The 19,461-nt window shown below is 50.3% G+C and overlaps 1 protein-coding gene across 3 annotated transcripts in view; it reads right to left on the bottom strand.

The window, feature by feature from the left end:
• Window positions 1-19,461, bottom strand: part of VDR (vitamin D (1,25- dihydroxyvitamin D3) receptor) — a 56,955-nt gene that overhangs the window by 28,323 nt on the left and 9,171 nt on the right. Inside the window, exons 2-3 of one of the 3 annotated variants that reach the window (XM_008578848.1) lie at window positions 6,060-6,139; window positions 3,187-3,334 (exon numbers count right to left, since the gene is read on the bottom strand). In XM_008578848.1, coding sequence (XP_008577070.1) covers window positions 3,187-3,332 — 146 coding nt within the window. In that variant the 5' untranslated portion in view covers window positions 3,333-3,334; window positions 6,060-6,139. Of the gene's footprint in view, window positions 1-3,033; window positions 3,335-6,059; window positions 6,140-19,461 lie in introns of all 3 variants that reach the window. The other 2 variants (XM_008578850.1, XM_008578849.1) reach the window with 2 other exon arrangements.

Consider the following 19,461-nt stretch of genomic DNA (forward strand, 5'->3'; position numbering starts at 1 on the left):
CACAATTTCTCCAGAAGGCACATCAAGTCTTTCTTGTGCTTAAGAACACTAGACAGCACTTTAGCACCATGCTTGGGAACCATTTTAAACAGTGAAATCACCAACAAAAATCACAAAAATGCAAAAAAAAAAAAAATTCTAAGTAGATCGTGAAGAGGATACTTGTTTATAATATGAAAGCTGAGATGGAAGGCAGAATTGTCACCTTGTTTGACCTTAGCTGGGAACATGCACATCAGATAACTCAAATGTTTCACTGCTCTGCATATGACCACAAATGACCACAAAAGTGCTGCAAGTATTGATTTTGGTAAATTTTTGCATGTGAGCAAATTTGCAAATACAGAATCCATGAATAATAAGGATCAACTCTGTGTGTGTGTATTTATTTATGTTTATACATCAAACAAAATTCAAGCCAAACAATAGAGATGTTGGCCCTTTAGAAATTGCAGCCTGGCTCAGTCATCAAGATGGGGACAGTAAAGATACAAGGTAGACTAAAGATAGGATAATGAGACAGAAGCCGCCTGCTGCCCATAATGCCAGGCCTTGCAGGCAGTGGTTGTAGCCATCAGCAGCAGCAGACTCTAAGGGGGTGTCATGGATTGAATTATGTCCCCCCAAAACTCACTGAGGCTTGAATTGTCTTCCAAGTTTTATGTATTAGAAACTCAGCCTCCACTGTGACTGTTAAGAGCGTGGGAAATCCTATTACAGTAATAGAAAGGTGGAGCCTTGAAGAGGTGATTGGATTGTAGGACTGTGCAGTAGTGAATGGATTAAAAATTGTGGTCAGGGGTGTGGTTCTGAGGGTTTTAAAAGAAGAGGAGAGTCTGTCTCTCTCTCTCTGCTCTTTCTGCTTCTATCATCTTGCAATGTGAGACCGCTGAGTCACTGTTGCCACCACCAGATGGACTTTGGACTTCCCAGCCTCAGAAACTGTATGCAATTAATTTTGTTTTCTTTATAAATTACCCAGTTCCAAGTATTTTGTTATAAGCAACATAAACAGACTTATACAGGGGGTCTTGTGGAGAGGGTTATGACAGCATCATGTGCCCACAAGCAACACCTGGTCTGTGTTGACATGTATGTACAAATGATCCATTCCTGCCCATTCTGCCATCTCTGACCCTTGGCCTTGGTGATGACAGGACCTGTCCTCCCTCCACCCAGATGCCTCACATGGTCCTTTTCCAAGGATTCAAAGCCTAGTGGTGTGTCCAACAGCAGCAACCACAGGTGCACAGGAGTTAGAGCTACTCTACTGAGGAACTGACCTCCAGTATGTCATAATCCAACAAGCAGCCACCTAAGGGTCCCATTTCCCAGAGCTGGATCTCAGGGGGTACATGGCCTGGGAAGAGGGAGAGGTTTTGTGGGTAGGGGCTCCGTGCATTAACCAAACAGCCCGAGAGCTGCTGGGGACATTTTGGTTGCAGAATGGTGAGGATCTCCATATTGCCAGCTCCTACACTAATGTCTGGATCATAAATGTTCATTCAAATCTTGTGAAGGAGCAAATGAAAGAAAACCAAAAGGAAGGTGGCTGGCTGGATGGCTGGAGAGACTTTCGTTTATTTTATTAGGGCACGATTTCGCTAAGGACATCAGTAGTGGCCTATCAGGCTCACAAATAATATATTGTACTTTTTATTTTTCAAAGCACTTTTATATATGTCATCTCATTGATCCTCATATTAACTCTATATAGTAGAGGGGGTCAGATATCAACACATGCACATGGTTAGTTGAGTTAACTGAAACATAGAGAAGTCAAGGTAATGGAGCAAGGACATGCAGTTAATTATGCCTCCACATTTCTGAGTGGCTCCATGACAGGAAGCAGGGCCCAGTGTGTGCATCCAGACTCCTTCCCCATCATCACTCAGAAGGCAGTGTCCCCATTCCCAGGCCCTGGGAGGAAAGGGTTCAGGTGGCACCTGGGACATACATCCCAGGTCCTGAAAGCCCCATCCTGCAGGAAATGTGGGCTTCAGGCCAGAGGATCGACAGAGATGCAGCAGCAGGACCTGGAGCCAGCCATGCTGTGGATCTGGTTCCCCGAGCTGGGAGAGCCTGCTGGGAAGCCAGGCAGGCAACCTGCGCCAGGCCAAACAGGCAATTAGCACCCACAGAAACCCCACTGCCCAGCAATTGCTCAAGGCCATGAAACTCCAGGCCTGCTGGTTCCTGGGGCAGAGGACAGGTGAGTCGGGAGCCTGCATTTACAGAGAGCCCAGGAGTCCCGGAATCACCCTGCCCTCATGGCCAGACAAGCTCCCCCATTCAGGCAGAACCAGGCCAGCCTCAGCGTCCTCATCCAGGACATGATTTTCTCCTTCCCTGTGGTTAGAGCCCCATCCTCCACTCTACCCACCTCCAATCTAGACTGTCAGACAGAAGCTCTCTTTCTGGCTACCCTCTTCCAGGCTACTCTTTCTCTGTCAAATATATGTCAAATGCTTATTTCTTGTGGTTCCCAGTTCCATCCCGTAATCCATCACTCTCCCACCCTCCCTTCCTGGCTTTGGATGGGAAACTCCTTCAGCCTTTCCAGAGCTTTCCCTACACTGTTTGTGCTTGTAATCCTGGGCTCATGCAAGAAGGGTAGATCAAATAGGAATGCTGTAACACTCCTGACAGTGCCTGGGCATTCTGAGATTGCCTTTCAGACCCGGGACAAGCAAGCCAGGGTGAAGCCATGGGCACAGGTCAGGAACAGTGGCCCAACAAGGGATGCGGTTTCCCTAGTTCTAAGAAAGTTTGGATTGGATGGGAAGGCAAGCTCTGAAGCCAAGTTCTTGAGATTCCCCAAAGACATGCCTGTCTCTTGGATTAAGAAGCTGTGATCATCAGTGGGGGAGGAGGGTCATGTTGGAAAGACAGACCCATGGGTCAGCACAGGGGGCTGTGGGTTGTGGAGGAGTGGAAAGATGGAGACCAACAGAGTGACCTCAGAAAGCAATTCTGAGAGGGTCAGAGGACACAGCTGGAACTGAGGGCAGGAGGGAAGAAGACACCCCTCACCAAGACCCCGTTGCTCCTGGTGGCTGTGAGAGCTGGCATGTTCCACAACAATGGTAAGGAAGGAGACACGAAAAATGCAGGGGTTCTCTTCAAGGGAAAATCTTGTTTCCTCTCCTCCCTTGCCATTGGGGACAGTCTGGGAGAAAGACTCACCTGAAGAAGCCTTTGCAGCCTTCACAGGTCATGGCGTTGAAGTGAAAGCCTGTGGCTCGGTCTCCACACACCCCACAGATCCGGGGCACATTCCGGTCAAAGTCACCAGGGTCAGGCAGGGAGGTGCTGGCAGCCATCGCCTCCATCCCTGTAAGAACAGCAAGCAGGCCACGGCCAGAGCCAGAGTCAGCTCTAGGGCCAGCTGTATCCAGTGCATCAGCCCTTCCCTTGGGAGCACAGCGAAGCCAGGCAGCTCCCCAGGGCCCAGGCCCTCGCTCCTTGGCTCTTCCTACCTCAGCTAGCTCAGAGCATGGCTTGGAGTCAAACTGCCTGGGTTCAAATGCTGCATCTGCAGGCTACTCTGGGTGAGGTGTTTAGCCTCTTGTGTCCCCACTGTCCTCATCTAAAGAGTTCCTTTACTTCACAAGAGTGAGTAAGGATTAAATGAATGAATGTAGGCACACCACTGGCACCGGCCCCTCCTGCAGCAGGTCACAGGCTTCTACCTTGCAAGGCGGGCCCTCTAACAGCTTCAGCACCTCATGTGAAGAGAGTAAACCTTCAGCTCCTCTCTTCCTGAGGGTGAGGAGAATAACGGACTTAAATGCCCAAACTACGGCCCTGGTCATTCCAGTCCCAGCTCAGGACTAGCAGGACTTATGCCCCTGGTGTCCTGGTACCAAGGTAATCAAAAATTTTTCCCCCCTTTTTCGCAATAGTATTTAACACATTATTTTGAACGTCCTTCTGAATAATGCGAGTCATATGCAATCAACTAATTTTGTTTCCAGAGATAGATTTTATAAATAGGCATTGTCATCTAGAGATGGGTTTCACATTTGAGGAAAAGGGACAAAGGGACAAAATGCAACAGCTTCGGGAAGCCCTTCCCGGGACACAGATGACTTGACTCTTCCATTGGGCAAATGGGCCCTTGGCTTTGCCAGCTGCTTCTGGTCAGGCTCAGAGTGGCTTCCGGAACTCCCCAGACCTCCCTCAAATGCTTTCAGACCCTGCTGCCTCCCAGTTCTCCCAATACTGCCTGAATCTTCACAGGGATTGTTACAGGTTTAAATGGCCCCTTTGACCCAAGGCAGCATGGCCACTCTGGTCAGAAAAAAAATAAGAGAGAAAGCCATGAATTAGGACCCCCACAATGCAGGTGCTACTATCAGCAACCCCTCCACTGATGAGGCTCAAAGAAGCCCAAACCTTGTGGTATCTCTAGAAATTACTATTGTGAAATGCACAAAACAAATACTTACTTTTAAAAAAATTTCAAAAAGAGCTCTGTGCCAAGAGAAGGAAGTAGAGCAGATAAGCAAGGATATGGCATTGTCAGTCCAGAGGGATAGAGGGAATCCCAGTCGCAGGCAGACGCGGGAGAGCCCGGGCCTGCCCTTTCAGCTTGTCTTTTCCTGGGAATTTTTATGTGATAATAGTGACACTGTTGCCCAGCCCTTTCACAGCTAAATTTATACTTGTTAAACTATAACGTGTATATATATGTGTATATATAAATACACATATTTATATCTAGAGAGAGAGAGAGAGAGAGAAACACTTAAAAAAAGGACAAAGAATGATTAACAGACGACCTTGGGGGAGTGGTATGCAAAGGCATTGTGTAGCCACGAAATTCTATTTCTTTGAGTGGCAGGCATATGGTATCATCTTCTTCTTCTTATTATTATTATTGTTATTATTGTTATTGTTATTAAAACACTATTCTGGCCTGGCCGGTTAGCTCAGTTGGTTAGAGCATGATGTGAAAACACCAAGGTCAAGAGTTCAGATTCCCATAGATGCCAGCCACCAAAACAAAACAAAACAAAACAAAAACAAAAAACCTCTGTTTTATATGCCCTTCTGTCTGTGTGGAACATTCCATCATTTAAGAACAATTAAAGAAAAAGTACCTGTGAGTCTATCAACACTGTCCCTATAGACCACCCCAAGTCCAAGCTCACTCCTATGGGTTTCTAGAACATGGCACATATCCAAGATGTGGGCAGGGATCCCAGAAGCCCAATATCATTGTGGGGTAATGGGTGAAACTGTCTAGGATGCTTGTGGCTTAACCCTGTTCGGCTGAGATGTCACAGCTCTGAGTCATCTGGATGTTGCTACAGAGTCTGGGTCATCCAGGCTCCCAAACATCTGGTGGATTTGGTGGAAAAAAGGGGACTCAAATAGGGGGGTGGGAAGAAATATCAATCAAATCAGTCCAACGGGAGTTCAGCATCGTCACATGGGCTCATTTGGAGAGGTTATGATGCAAGCGAGTTGGAACACCAGTGCCATAGCACAGCAGCAGTGCCGTCCTGCAATGGGGTGAGGTACTGCCTTGACATCAGCACGTCTCCGGGCCTGGAGGTAAGGGCCTGGGCACTGGGTTATGCTGGACAGAAAGTCTAGATCCAGCAGCCACAGGCCCTCAGTGAACAGAACCATCTCAGGGGAGCTGAGAGAAGACCCAACCCTGCTTGGGGTTATTTGCTGCTACAAAGAAGCCAGTGCCCAGGACCAGGGTCCAGATGTAGAGAAGAGGCCCAGGACTATGTGGAAGTCCCAGGAATGACAGGAGAGAGAAAGAGGAGTCAGGGGCTGCACAGGAAACACCACACAGGCAGGAAGGCCCCTGGGGTCCCAGCTGGGAGCCAGCAAGGCCCTCCCTCCTGAGCCCCTCTCAGAGATCCCACTGCACCCGTATGCCCCGGGGTCTCAGCAGCAGCTGCTGCTGACTCGGGCCCACGTTTGCATAGCTCCTGGCTGCAGTCCCTTCCTTCCCTGCCCACCGCCTTCCCATGACCCACCCCTGCCCTTTGAAAACCGGGAGCCAGGGAAATTGTGGCTGATGAGGAAACACCTACCTGATGGAGCAGGGGGCAGGTAAGCAGGGCCCAAGGGTGCTCCTCTATGAGGTGTCACAACACTTCAGACAAAAAAGATACTGAAATGAAGAAGGGGAAACGCTTTATCTGAAGCCTGGCGCCGACCTCCTAGGCAGTCCAACAAGTGGACACGAGAGGCTCTTTTCAGGGACTTCAGTCCCCAGATCCGGGACTGAAAACAGGGTGACTGGGCGGGGGGCAGGAGAGCTGTGTGGCGGCTGGCAGGGAGGCAGGGGCGGGAGCTGGGCAGCGGCCAGAACGGCCCTCCTTTGGGGCAGGGAGTAGCAAGAAGCAGTGGGGAGGTATGGGGGCAGCAACCAGTCCGTGGGCACATGGAAACAGCCTCCTGCCTAGACTCTCCTCCTTCCCTCACAGCGAGGCCTCAGGAGGGAGGAAGGGCCTTTTTCTAAGGGAGACCGGACGCTCCCACCGCCCCACCCCCAGGCTTCAGGGGTGCCCGGGGAAGCAGAGCCACAGGGCAGCTGGCGCGCTGCAGGAGCCTCGGAGGAGCTGGGAATGGTCTGGCGTGGGCTGGGATGGCAGCTCTGGGACCTGGCCTCCGGGGATGGCTTCAAAGGCAGGTGTCTGAGATCCCCTTTCTGTGGAGACGGGGTGTAGGCGGGGCAGGTGCGATAGGGGTTAAATACAGCAAGGCACTGCTTTCAAACAGGATGTTTTCTGCAACTTTTAGCTCTTCCCCAGACACGCTCAACACCCCCAGCCTCAGCGAAGGCTGAAGTAGGGCTGATTCAGGTGCCCAGACTCTAGGTCTTAGCAGCATGATGGGTCACCAAGGTGGGACTGGCAGAGTTTCACCCTTCCCAGTACTACTCATGCCCTGTCCTGTTTGTCCACCCAAAGAGACAGACAGGCAAAGAGACACACACACACACACACACGTGCATACACACACACACACACACACACACACACTTCCTACCTCTCCTGATGCCAACAGGAGGTGACTGGCAAAAAAGATAGATATGCGGGTACCTGATCCTGAACTCTGGCAAAGATGATTAAGCCAAGCCCCACATGGGGAAGGGCCAGACCCCAGCATTTGCTTCTCTTCAGAGACATCTGCCTCCTTGTGGCCTGACTAAGCAGGGAAGGGGAGAGCCCAAGGGTTCCAAGAGCTGAGCCCAGTCCTTGAACCCATTTGCCACACCCTCAGGTACTGCCAGCCCCCAGGGAACATCCAAGGTAAACAGCATAGACAGTGAGCTGAGATAACTTGAGCTAGTCTGGCCCACTCCCAAGGACGTGGTAGTGGGAGGCGTACCTGCTGGGGACTTGGCACAAGCCAGGCTCTCCCTCGCACCCTCTGCTCATAATGCCTAAGTCTCCCCAGCTGACCATGCTCTTCTGGATTCTACCCTATGGCCTTACAGGTTTCTCAAGCTCCCTTCCTGGTCCTCAGGATAGCTGAGGAGAGGGTACCATGGGTACAGGGAGGACCACTGCTCTCCTGTCCTAAGGTTTTCAGAGGTCAGAGGTAACATCCAGGTAGACCACCCCCCTGGACCTTAAAATAAAAAGTTTATGGAGTATCTGCCATGTGCCAGGCCTCCTAAGCTCTGCACACACTATTTCATTTAATCCTCACCAGAGTTCTGTGAGGCGGAGAGTGGCTCCATCTTACAAGTGGCAATACCAAGGTCCAGAGCACTTTCAGTGACTTGCCCAGGGTCTCACGGTGAGGCTGGTAGGGCGCAGGGGCAAACGAGAACAGGCTAATCGCAATGCCCAACCACTCCCCTACTCCTGCTAACACCTCCCCTTTCCAGTGATAATCATCCGAGCAGACACCTATTGCTCCGTACAGGCCTGCTCCACGTTCTTCACGTGTATTCACTCATTCATCCCTCGCAACTACCTCATTAGGTGGGATGTTATCATCCCCATCTCAGGGACGGGAAGACTGAGGCACAGGCAGGTTGATCACCTTTGGAGCCAGGATTGGCATCTAGGCAGCTTAACTCTGAGTCTCCACTCTTCTGCCTTTCCCAAAGGATATATCTCCATCAATTCACCAATCGTAAGCCCTGGACACCCTTCACTTCCACTAAGTCAGGGAACAATGCAGAGAACCATCCCCAGGTCACAAGAGAAGAGTGTCGCAGCCCTTTTCCTTCCAAGGATGCCCAGGCCAGGGAATGGCAGGCCTCAGGCAGGACCCGCTTCCTGCCAGCCAGCCCCTCTCATCTGGAAAACCCCCGCCAGTAGACAGCCCTCTCCTCTCCACTCAACTCTTCACTATTGGATGGTCATTTCAGGAGAGACTGTCCTAGATTGACCCTCTAGGTCCAAGTATGAGCTTATAGGAAAGTGGGGCAAAGATACAGGGTGAAAAAGAGGACAGGTGGAAAAAGCCACTCAATACCCCCCTTGCCACGTCATACCTCCCACCCCACAAGCAATTCATGTTCTGAGTACACAGAACATCCCACTGCTTTGGCTGGGGCCGTCCCCAGGCACCCCTTCCTGACCCTGCTTTAGAAATACCCCAACCCCCAGCACTGAGCCTTGGAAAGGCAGAGGTGGAAGAATGCAGCTCTGTAGAAAGCCGCTGGCTTCTAGTCCTCCAGGGCCCGCATCCCACATCACAGCCCCTGCTGGCCCTGACCCAGTCCTGACCCTGCCCTAGAAAGAAACGGGGAGGCAACGTATTTCCTTCCAGTCACTGAAGTCACAACCACTGCCTCTTCTACACGTCTGCCTGTCAGCGCTAACCATAGGCACTCCATCTTCCAGCAGCTTCTATCAAATGGGCATCTGTGGGCAGAGTCTCACCTGGCACAGTCTTTTGGGGTGGTGGCTGTGGGGTGTCATGGGCAGAGCACTGGGAAGACAAGGATCGAAGTGCTCCTGAGCACGGTTTAACTCCACCACACTGATTGGACCCTCCTCGAAGTCCTGAGGGTGGTGAAGCTGAGATTCTGGGGACAAGGGGTTTACAAGAGGTGTGACCACTAAGGTCTTCCCCAGCTCTGGAAGTGTGCAACCCCAAGACTGGAATTCCCATCATCATGAGGCCTTAAATGAGATTCATTCACTGAGCTTTCTTCCTGGCCCCTCAGTAAGCAGGTGAGCCCCAGCACACACAGTGAGCGAGGCAATCCTGAGCCCACTCACCCTCAGATGCTAAGGAGCAGGAAGGGACAAAAGATGTGGCCCCTGATAGACCCCAGTGGAGAGTGGGAGCCTAGGAGAGAGGTCCTCCCTCAGCCAGGTGATCAAACTGGACTCTCTAATTGTTGACATCAGCTCAAGGCTCCCACTCCTTCTAGAAAGAAATGGAAAGCTAAGCAAATTCCCTACAGAGGAGGAGAACATTTCTTCCAGAATTGGCACACACAGAGTCAACCGCACGCTGGGCTCCCTCTGGAGCAGACAGGCCCGTGTGTCCGCCGGCCACCGCTGCACGTGTGCATGTGCACACACCCTGTTCTTTCTGTGTTTCATTTCACCACCCTTTGACTCTGCCTGGAGAGCACTGAGCGCTGTGTGACCCCACTTCCTACCTGTCGTCTCTTTATTCTAGTATGTTACTTAGTCACAGCAATATCGTGGCCAGCCAAGGCTTTCTTTCTTCTCCACCATCCCCAACATAAACACACTTTCTTTGTCCAGAACATTCTCAACATTACTTCCTAGAAGAAGCTGAGGGGGACAGACTGAAAGTGGGGGAAAGGGGACAGGGTGTACCGTGTAAATAGGACTTATCCAAACTACTGCTTGCTGCCACTGTCTCCCCAGCTCCTTTTTACACGTGTTTTAAATATGGGTGAGAATAGTTCGAAACTACTTTCTACAGACTGCAATTTGCAAAGTAAAACCCAACAGATATCACTCATCTCAGAAAATCTCAAGATCGGAAGGTAACTAAGCACCACCTAGTCCAATCATCTTTCCTCTTTTCTTTCTTTTTTTGTTAGCTGGCCAGTAGAGAGATCCAAACTTTGACTCCGTCTTAAATCCCTTCTATAATATTCTAGACAAACAATTTTCTAGCCCTGAGTATTTTTCCTGATGGAGAACCATCTCCCACGGCAATCCACTCTCTGTGGATGGCTCTACGCTTAGAAGGCTCTTCATTACGCACAGATGGAATAGCCCCTGTAGCTTTCAGTTGTTGGTCCTAGGTCAGCTCCTTGCAGTCATATAAGATGAACCTACTAGGCCATTCACACAGGGCCTTTAGAGGAGGGTTTGGCAGGGCACCACATGGCACCATTGTTCAAATTAGAAAAAGGGGCCCATTCCTCAAGACACTTTACATCCATCAGTCGGAAAATTGTCAAGAAGAATATAAAATCTACAATGCTTATGTTGTGAAAGAGGTAGTGGGGGGGGAAGAAGAGGAGGACAGCCTGGGTTGCATTTAATTTTGATTTAGACACCATAACCTTCCCATGTATGATCCTGATTGCCACGGGTGCAGTAAGTAAGGTAGAAAGTGCAGACAGCGTCTGCTCTGCGGCCTCCATCTGGAGAGAATGGTTTCCAGCCAGGAAAAGGGCCCATGAAAGTGTGAGTGGCTGCCTGTGCTCCCGCCAGACTGCGGCCTCCTCCGTCTGCAGCTCAGTTGTTTCCAGGGAGGCATCGCAGCTGTAAGAACACTTATCGGGCTTACCAAACATATTTACTGCTGACTGAATGACAAGGAATTAAGTGGCTGGTGACCTAGCAGTTGCAGGAAAGAGTTCTCCCTGAAGGTGGTTTTTTTTTGTTTTTTTTTTCCTTTTTGTCTTTTTTTTTTACTGACCGGCAACATTAAGTGGCTGGTGACCTAGCAGTTGCAGGAAAGAGTTCTCCCTGAAGGTGGTTTTTTTTTCCTTTTTGTCTTTTTTTTACTGACCGGCAAAGGGATCGCAACCCTCGGTTTTGCGCCCGCGCCGCGCTCAGCCAGTGAGTGGGAACCGGTCACCACATGGGATCCGAACCCTCGGCGGGAGCGCGACTCTCCAGTGTGCCACCGGTCCGGCCCCCTGAAAGCGGTTTTAATTAACCTTTTTGGGAACATCCATCACCCTCGAGAACCTGTTATGAGTCATGGACTGACACCCTGTCCAGTGTCAGGGGTTAGTGGGTCACCCCACAAGAGCCAGGCTACATAATCCCATTCACTGAGACTCTCTGGGCCCACTGTCCTATCCCTCTTGGGAACATGAGCAGCTTCTTGGAGCCAAGCAGAACTCAGAGGTGGGAACCCATGCAGTCTCAAGCAGTGGGCAGGAGATACATGGCTTATTTAGTGAGTTTTCCACTTCTTATCGACAATGATTATTCCTGCAAGCTGTTTTTTCCAGTGGAAACTCTGCCCTCAGCTTTGTCAACAAGATTTCTGGGCTGATTACTGCTCTCCAGGTAACAGGCGGGCTGTGCCCTGCCACTGCTGGAAAGTGTGGGCATGAGAGTGGCCGGGGAAGCATAGAGAACCAGCCCATTCCTAAGCTGCAGCCAATCTCTCTGGTTTTACAGCTGGAGAAACTAAGGCCATCAGAGGGGAAGTGACCTGTCCCAGGCCACAAAGGAAGGGAATGTGCTCTGCCCTCTACCAACCTGGCCAAGTCCCAAGACCTCTAATCACCTGCCTGAGCAGCTTCCAGGGAGAGAGTGTGGTGTGGGTGAACAACGGGCCCTGGGAGGGGCAGGTATTTCATTCTTTAGAGGAGGAGAGTTGTGGAGAGGCCCTGTAAGAGGCCCTGATGCAGACTGCACTGGGACCACCCAACACTGACTCCATCCTCACGATCAATATAGAGAAACAAAAAGCTGGGCAAGGATCACTCCCTTGCTCCCGCCTGACCAACTCCAGCTCCTGGCTCCAGCCTCTGTGGCCAAAGACATGGACAAGGACTCAAGACCTTACGGGAATATTTTAGAGGTAAATGGGATCTGAGTGGCCTCATCTTTTCCTTCTCTGGGTGGGTTTTCCTGGTATACTAGGATGGGGATACTTCTCAAGGATATCTGCTACAAGCAAAAGTTGATGGGATGAGGAGGCTATTTGTCCAGTGACTTGGAGACCAAGAAATAGAAACTGGGGCAACTCCAAAGGGAAAGCATCAAGAATACACAGAGAATAGGTCAGCACTCCTCTGGGAGACCTGGACACTGCTATTGCTGGAGCATCTGTTGGTTAAATATGATTTTTCTCTGTTTTTCTTAAAAAATCAAACAACAACAACAAAATAACTTCAGGACGATAGGAGACAGTTGCTTCTTTCTTCCAAATTATTCCCCAGCCCAGCCTTGAGTGCCCCTGTGCGCCTCTGTCTAGGTTAAGCATCTGTCTTAATGCTGGGACCCTAGCCCGAGTCCATGTAGGCTCAAGTCCACTCTTGCTCAGGCAGGCCACTTTAAGGCCCACCCTACCCCCAATCCACCCTGGCCAGGCTTCTTTTCCTTGTTTTCCTTATAGGACCAACGTGATCTCTGAATCACTCAAACTCCTCCTGCACTGTATGAAAGGTCACTATCCAAACCCCAGGTCCTGCCAGCTCTGAGATATTTGGGGTCCCTGCTACCAGATCCCTTGCTTACAGCCAGCCTCCTTGGCCAGGCTGATGCGCTCAACTATCTGATCACTGTCCAGCTTCCCCTAGAGCCCACTTCCGTTTCCTCGTCTACAAATAGGGACATGATAGTACCTGAGTCTCGAGGCTGTCATGGGATTAAGTGAGCTGATCTTTGAGGAGCACTCAGAAGGGTGCCTGGCACACTGTAAGCGGTAGGTACATTAGCTGTCACTATTGGAACTGTACTGTTGTCAGCACACTCACTGGCGAGTCCAGAAAAATGGGAAGAGCTGCAGGCTCCAAGAGGTGCTGTGGAGGATGGAAAGCCTGCCCTCAGTCCTAAAAGTTCCACCCCAAACAAACATTGCCCAGAAAGGCACAGATTTGCGGAGCTGGGGTAAAAACAAAACAAAACAACTGACCACCCACCTCTCTGTTGCTGTCTGTGGCTCCAAAATTCTGACTGCTTGGGATGGGGAGAAATGGATCATTCTGATCTCTCCCCCAACAGGCAGGGAGGCTGAGCTGCAAATCTGGACTCTTCCTCCACAAGGGAGATAAGACCTGTGGCTCCCAAGATGTCACTGATTACTAACCCCTTCCACCCATTGCCCTTCCTCTCTCACCCAGTGTCATCTCCCCCCACTTCCCCATCATCTAGTGCTTGTCCCATGTCACACATCTGTCCTCATCTCAGTGGGACTCGAAGCTTGACAACCTTTGAGGTGCCCCCTCTGTCTGTTATCGGACAGCAGCAGCTCCTCACCCCACTCCCAGCCACCACCACAGCAGCAGAAGGCAGAGGTGGGTATCAACGGGCTGGAGCCTGGAGGTGGCCAGCCATGGCCCCTCACCTAGACACTGTGCTGGCTCTGGCTCAGTGGACTCCTGGCTGCCCTAGCTCTTAGAGGCCTGGGAAGGCAGTTCACTTATGCTGGGATAGATCCTAAGGGTTGAGCCAGAATCAGTGAAGGATCCCAGGGTTCTGGAATAGGCAGGGCTGGAATAACTCTCGACCAGGCAACTCCAGTCCCATAAGGGGCTGATCTACCCAAAGGCATCCTCTCTATCTTCTGGGTTCTTAGTTAGGGGTGGACACTTCCCAAGTAGTTGTGAAGCTTCTCAGGGCCTAGGCCAATGGGAGTTCCCGTTCCTGTGGGAGGGCAGTGGCAGTCACTCCAAGATGACACCAACTGCTTTCTGGATTCTGATTAGAATGATTTCCCCCTAAAGAGCTCTTCTAGAGCTTCTGTTTGCTCAGGCTTCTGGCCATTCATGTGCATAGATTTCCTCTTGGGGACCTCCTTGGAGGGCTAGGCAGGCTGCAGCGTTTCTTTTGGGCCTCACATTGTGGCAGCCACTGGCTCTGGCCTCTGCTGTCTTATCTTTGAAAGTGACCCCAGCCTAGTTTTAGATGCTGACTGCATGATAAGGGCTGTACTAGAAGTTAGAGACACAATGGTGAGAGAGACATAGACCCTGCCCTCTTGAAGCTTATAGTCTACAGGGGCAGACAAACAGGAACCTCCAATTTAGTGAGACACATGCTACCATCCAGCTAAGCACAAGGTAGAACGGGAGCACGTAGGAGAGCCCCTGACCTCATCCTAGTGAGGAGAGAGAAGACAAGGCTCGCTCAGCCTCTCACCTGAGACAGGAAGGAGCAAAAGAGTTTCATGTGGTAGTGGAAAGTGGGGTAACGAGGCTCCAGGCAGAGGCCACTACACATGCGAAAGCCAAGAGGCAGAAGGAAGAGAGCTTGCTGAGGCAGAGAAGCTAGTTCATTATGGCTGGAGCCGGGAGGGCACCGGGAAGAGATGAACCAAATGGCCACACTCGTTATGAAGACCTGGAGTGAGTATATTCCATTCTTTCCTTTATCAAGTGCTTCTAGTAAACCCATGGAGTCTTGAATAACAGCAATTTAAAATTATTGTAAAGATATTTTGAAACTGAAGACTTTCAGACCCCATTCAGATTCTTATTATAACCAGAATCGACCTTGAGTGTTGTGAAGAAAATAAAAACAGGGCCTCTCTCTCACTGGCTCATTGACAGAGGTCCCCAGAGGTCAGCCAAGCAGCAGGCCGTTTCTGCAGCACAGGCCAGGTCCATCAGCACCATAGCCCCTCAGGGGGAAATCTTTAACCTTGGGAACCATCAGTAACTGAGCTGGAAGGGAGAGGTAGAGGAGAGAGTTCTGGAAAACTCAGCCCAGCTGAATAGGAAAAAACATGCTTTGGGAGAGGAAATCAAAAGAAAGAAGAAATCACTGAACAAGGGCAGATGGAAATTAGTGAGCAACTCAGCTGCCATATCACCAGTCCAATCCTTACTTAATTCATCAGTCTGTCCAGGGTGGCCAGATATGGATGCTGGGCACGGACAGAGCTGAGTTACCACACAGTCCAGATGTCCAGATCTCCAGACCCGCCTCCACCAGTCCACTCAGCATACCCTGCTCTCCTGGTCGACAAGGTCACTTCCTTGCTGCCAGGAACTGCTCTCAGGAAGGGCATCAGGCACAAACACATGCTGCTCACAAACAACCTGCACCATGAACACATGTGGAAAGTCCCATGCATGTACTGGCACATGCCAATCCACACGCTGAGTCCAGAGGTTCAAACTCACTGCCAGCCAACATAACACAAGCCTCACCTTACCCTCAAAGCTACAGTAGAAGATAATGCTCTTACTCCAGCATTTTAGCAAATATCATTATGTGTCTGGAGGATTCTTTCCTGCGGCCACAAAGTGGTAGGAAATAGCTGCTTCTGTCCTAACCCACAAACCCTCTCCGAACTATAAACCCCCTTCCCCAGCTCTACCACTGGCCATCTTCCTCTTCCTTGTCTTTCTTTGGTACCCAGGGGCAAAGATGGAACAGATTAATCCACAGAACAGCTTTCAATGAATGCGGCCTCAGGACAGAGGAGGAACTAAACCCAGGGTCTCTGGAGGAACACCCTCTTTCTCTCCTGGCAGCCGGCCATCTGCAGCCCCATGGCTGCCCTGAGCTAGGCCTGTGGACCACCTGGGCCTCTGCACCAGATAACAGAATTTCCACTCCCTTCATGCAACACTCTTTGCAGCAGAGGCAAACATCCCTAGAAGAGGAATTTGATTGACAAGCTCAGAGACTGGGCTCGATTAAAGGAGTTGAGAGTGAAGCCCGCTGCAGCTGGTGGTCTGGTCTCCCTATGGAGTTGCCACCAGCCAGGCAGTCAAGGGGCAGCAGTCCTGGGGAGGAGGCCCATCACCATCCCTAGGGGAATAGGTGGTGGCCCCTCTACCCACAGCCTCCCTTTATCCCCCACCCCTTACTTTTCCCAGAACTTCCCCCAACGTGAAAAACAACTCTGCCGCCAAGCTCTTCAGTAGTCCAGGATTGAAGTTTAACAGAGAAAAAAATAATTCCCTCCAGTGAGCTATTTTCTGCCCAGCTTTTGGAACAATAGCTCAGGGTGACAGGCCACTGAAGGTGGGCATGGGGAGGAGACTGTCCATGGGCCACCCTCCACTTAGGTCCTGTCCCATGCCTACTCCACACTCTCCCTGGAGCTGGGATTTTTGGAGTCAAGGGCTTGGACTGTCTGCCCCACCTGCTACCACCTGTGGACTCAACGTGGGGAGTGAGGGTGGCAGGTTAGGGAAGGCCTGTGAGAGCCGGGGTTTCAACTATCTCTTGGAATGGAAGAAATAAAAAGAAAACATGGCTGCTTTCCCACACCTCAATAAGGGGATTCTATACCCATTTGCCTATCTCACAAGACTGTTTTATGAGAAAAAATACTTAGATGTGTTATAAAATATATAGCATTCTATAAAAATATTAGCTATTCTTTTATTATTACTCTCCCAGCTAAGAGTAGTAGGAGGAATCAGTTCAGGCATAAAGCGGAAGGCTGGGAAAAATCCTTGAAGGATTACATGGAGTATGATCCTCTCTCTGCCCACATGAGGCCCTCACAGCCTGGGAGATCAGAAGTGCAGAGGGGGCTTCCCATGACATATGCTGAGTGTCAGCCACTGACGACAAAGCCTCCCGGACCTCCCATGTGTGCCTAGAGACCCCTTCCTGGACTGTTGGTTTCCTTTTGATTTCTTTCGTATGACTTTTCTCCTAATGCCTATGAGAAAATACCTGACGGGGAAGACAGAGTTTGGGGAGAAGCAAAAGAGAGAGGGAGGAAGGGAAGTGGATTCATTAATGGAATATTACTATTCTGAAAGGGTGTTTTTATAACTCACCAGAAAGAAAGAAACCCTCTGTATTACAAAGCTATTGTCACTTGCTGGGAGGATTGCCCACGGAGAGTGATCATTTATTCCCTCAGTAAGGAATTCTGTATAAGCAAGGGGTTTGCCCTGTGCCACTCTGTGTAACAGCCACCTTGAAAGACAGAACCTTCCAGAGGACAGAGTGGAGGACTGCAGGCTAAACCTGGCTGCGATCTGTTTGGTTTGCCCGCCACTCCCATCAGCAACCGTGATTGCAAATTTTAAAAATTTATGGTCAGTGTTTAAAAATTGAAAGTCTGACCAGCTGTCAAAAAGTAGAAATAAAAAATAAAAATAGGGGCCGGCCCGGTGGCGCACTGCTACAGTGCGCTGCTTGGGAGTGCGGTGGCGCTCCCGCCGAGGGTTTGGATCCCACATACAGACCGGCCGCTCACTGGCTGAGCAAGGTGCAGGCGCAACACCGAGGGTTGCAATCCGTTGCCGGTCACGAAAAAAGAGACAAAAAGGAAAATAAAATAAAAAAATAAAAAATAAATAAAAATAAAAATAAAAATGGAAAGATTTCACTTTTGAAAAAAAAAATATCGGGATGTTCGGCTTCCTGTGAAAAAACACTGGGCTGCAGATCCAGCAGCAACCCTGCGGGCCTCTATGTCAGGCCCATCTCCTGGCCCATCTCAGCAGGGTTTGCACCCCTCCAGCCTCATTGATTACCCACTGGCCCTGGCCCCTGAACCAGCCCCCAGTGACAGAGAGCTCTGTGGTCAGGGAGAAGCAGTTAGAAAACAGGCTCTGGAGGCAGCCTCCCTGGGTGGGTCCAAAGCCTGGTTTCTCTCCATCACCAGCTCTGTAACCAGAGCCAATTACCTTTGCTCTCTAAGCTTCTGTTTCCTCACCTGTGAAATGAGAAAAATAACAATACCCACCTTGCAGGTCTACGAGGATTCAGTGAGATAATGTGTGTAAAGTGCTTAGCATACGATACTGCTCGGTTAATGCTAGTGCTTGTTCTTGTGCATGACTGGTACAATACGTGAGGAGAATTCATCCCAGTTGCAACCAGGTGATTTAACCACATAAAGCAATCGCCCTTCAACTCTCCTTTCTAGCTCAGGGGACCTGGTACACATACAAACATATTTTCATCCAAAAAACAACTATTGAGTATATCTGTGGTGTGTTAGGTATAGTGTTGTGTGGTGAAACTTCAGAGTGGGATTCAGACCTGTTCTCAAAGGCTCACAGGAGAGTGGGGGAGAATGGACACACAGTCCATAAGAGAATGGACAGACAGTCACCGCACTGTCAGGTGGGCTAAACACAAAGCTCCCCGCATCCAGCCCTGCCCAGAACCATCCAGGATCATCGCATTCAAGGAAGACCCAGGGATGGGTCTGACTCTTTTCTCCTCCTTCCAGGCTGCAAATCTTTCGAGGGCTTTCCTACAACACCCAACAGCGAATCAGCTCCACTACACCTCCAGTTTCCCAGGCTGCACACTTGATTGCAACAAAGCCGGTCAGATCTCAAATGGAGTTCATTATAATGGAATTTTACCTGAGGCAGCCCATCCTCCATTTCTTAACATCATGGCACCCAAGATGTAGGTGTGCTTGCCAAATAGGCTGGGCAGAAGTAACTTCCCGCCCCTGGCAGAAGTCCGGAAATTCAGAGCTGTTTGGAACAAAGAACTCTGCCCCGAAGGTGTTTTCCAGCATCTCCCTGGCCAGCCTGGAACTGCCCCATTCACCCTCATCAGGCGCCACCTGCTGCCTCTCTCCCAGCCCTCCTCAGACGGGAAGGGGAGGGGAGAAGGCTGAGCCAAATGATCGCGATGCTGGGCAGGACCAGGCAGTGGACAAGCGAAGAAGGAGGCATACATCCTGGACCTAGAAAGATCTAAATTTAAGCTCTGGTTCTGACTCAGCAGCTCAATGACTTTAGGCAAGAATTTTAATCCTTAATTTCTTTGAACCTCAGTTTCCACTTCTGTAAAATGGGGATAATATTACTTACCTCATAGGATTATTGAGAGACATAAATGAGAAAATGCATGAAAAACATTTAACACAGTGCTTGCAACATAGTAAGTTATAATAACCATTTGTTACTATGATTTGCCAGCTATTATATAACATGATAACCTTACAGAGGTCAAAGGTTGGTGGAGAGAGAGAAACACTGGGTGGAGTGGGGGTGGTGGGTGGCTGAGGAATAGGTGGGGCCTTGCCGCTGAGCCCAGCACAGGCCTGGTAGCCAAGGTGAGGCCCAGGGCAGAGGCACTCGCCTGCCCTAGAGCTGACAAGCACAGACTGGATGGGTAATTACAGAGTTGAGGGCTGGGGTGGCCCATGCAACTGCCCAGCCAGCCACATTCTTTTGTCCCGTGGGTGGCTGGGTGGGTTGGCAGCCGACTGTTTATGTGGCTACCTGGACACTAAGTATATCTAACACCTCTTTTCCCCAGCACTCCCAGGCTGGGTATTCATCCTTGGAAGGAGAAGGAATTCTCTGAAGGCATTCTGCTCCTTTCCCCATGGCACCTCCTCCGTTCCTTCCTCTCCAACCCTCTAGATTGGACAAGCCAGATGGCCAAAGAACAAGGCCGGACT

The sequence above is a fragment of the Galeopterus variegatus genome, unplaced genomic scaffold, assembly GCF_000696425.1.
Source record: "Galeopterus variegatus unplaced genomic scaffold, G_variegatus-3.0.2 Scaffold1774, whole genome shotgun sequence".
Taxonomy (NCBI): domain Eukaryota; kingdom Metazoa; phylum Chordata; class Mammalia; order Dermoptera; family Cynocephalidae; genus Galeopterus; species Galeopterus variegatus.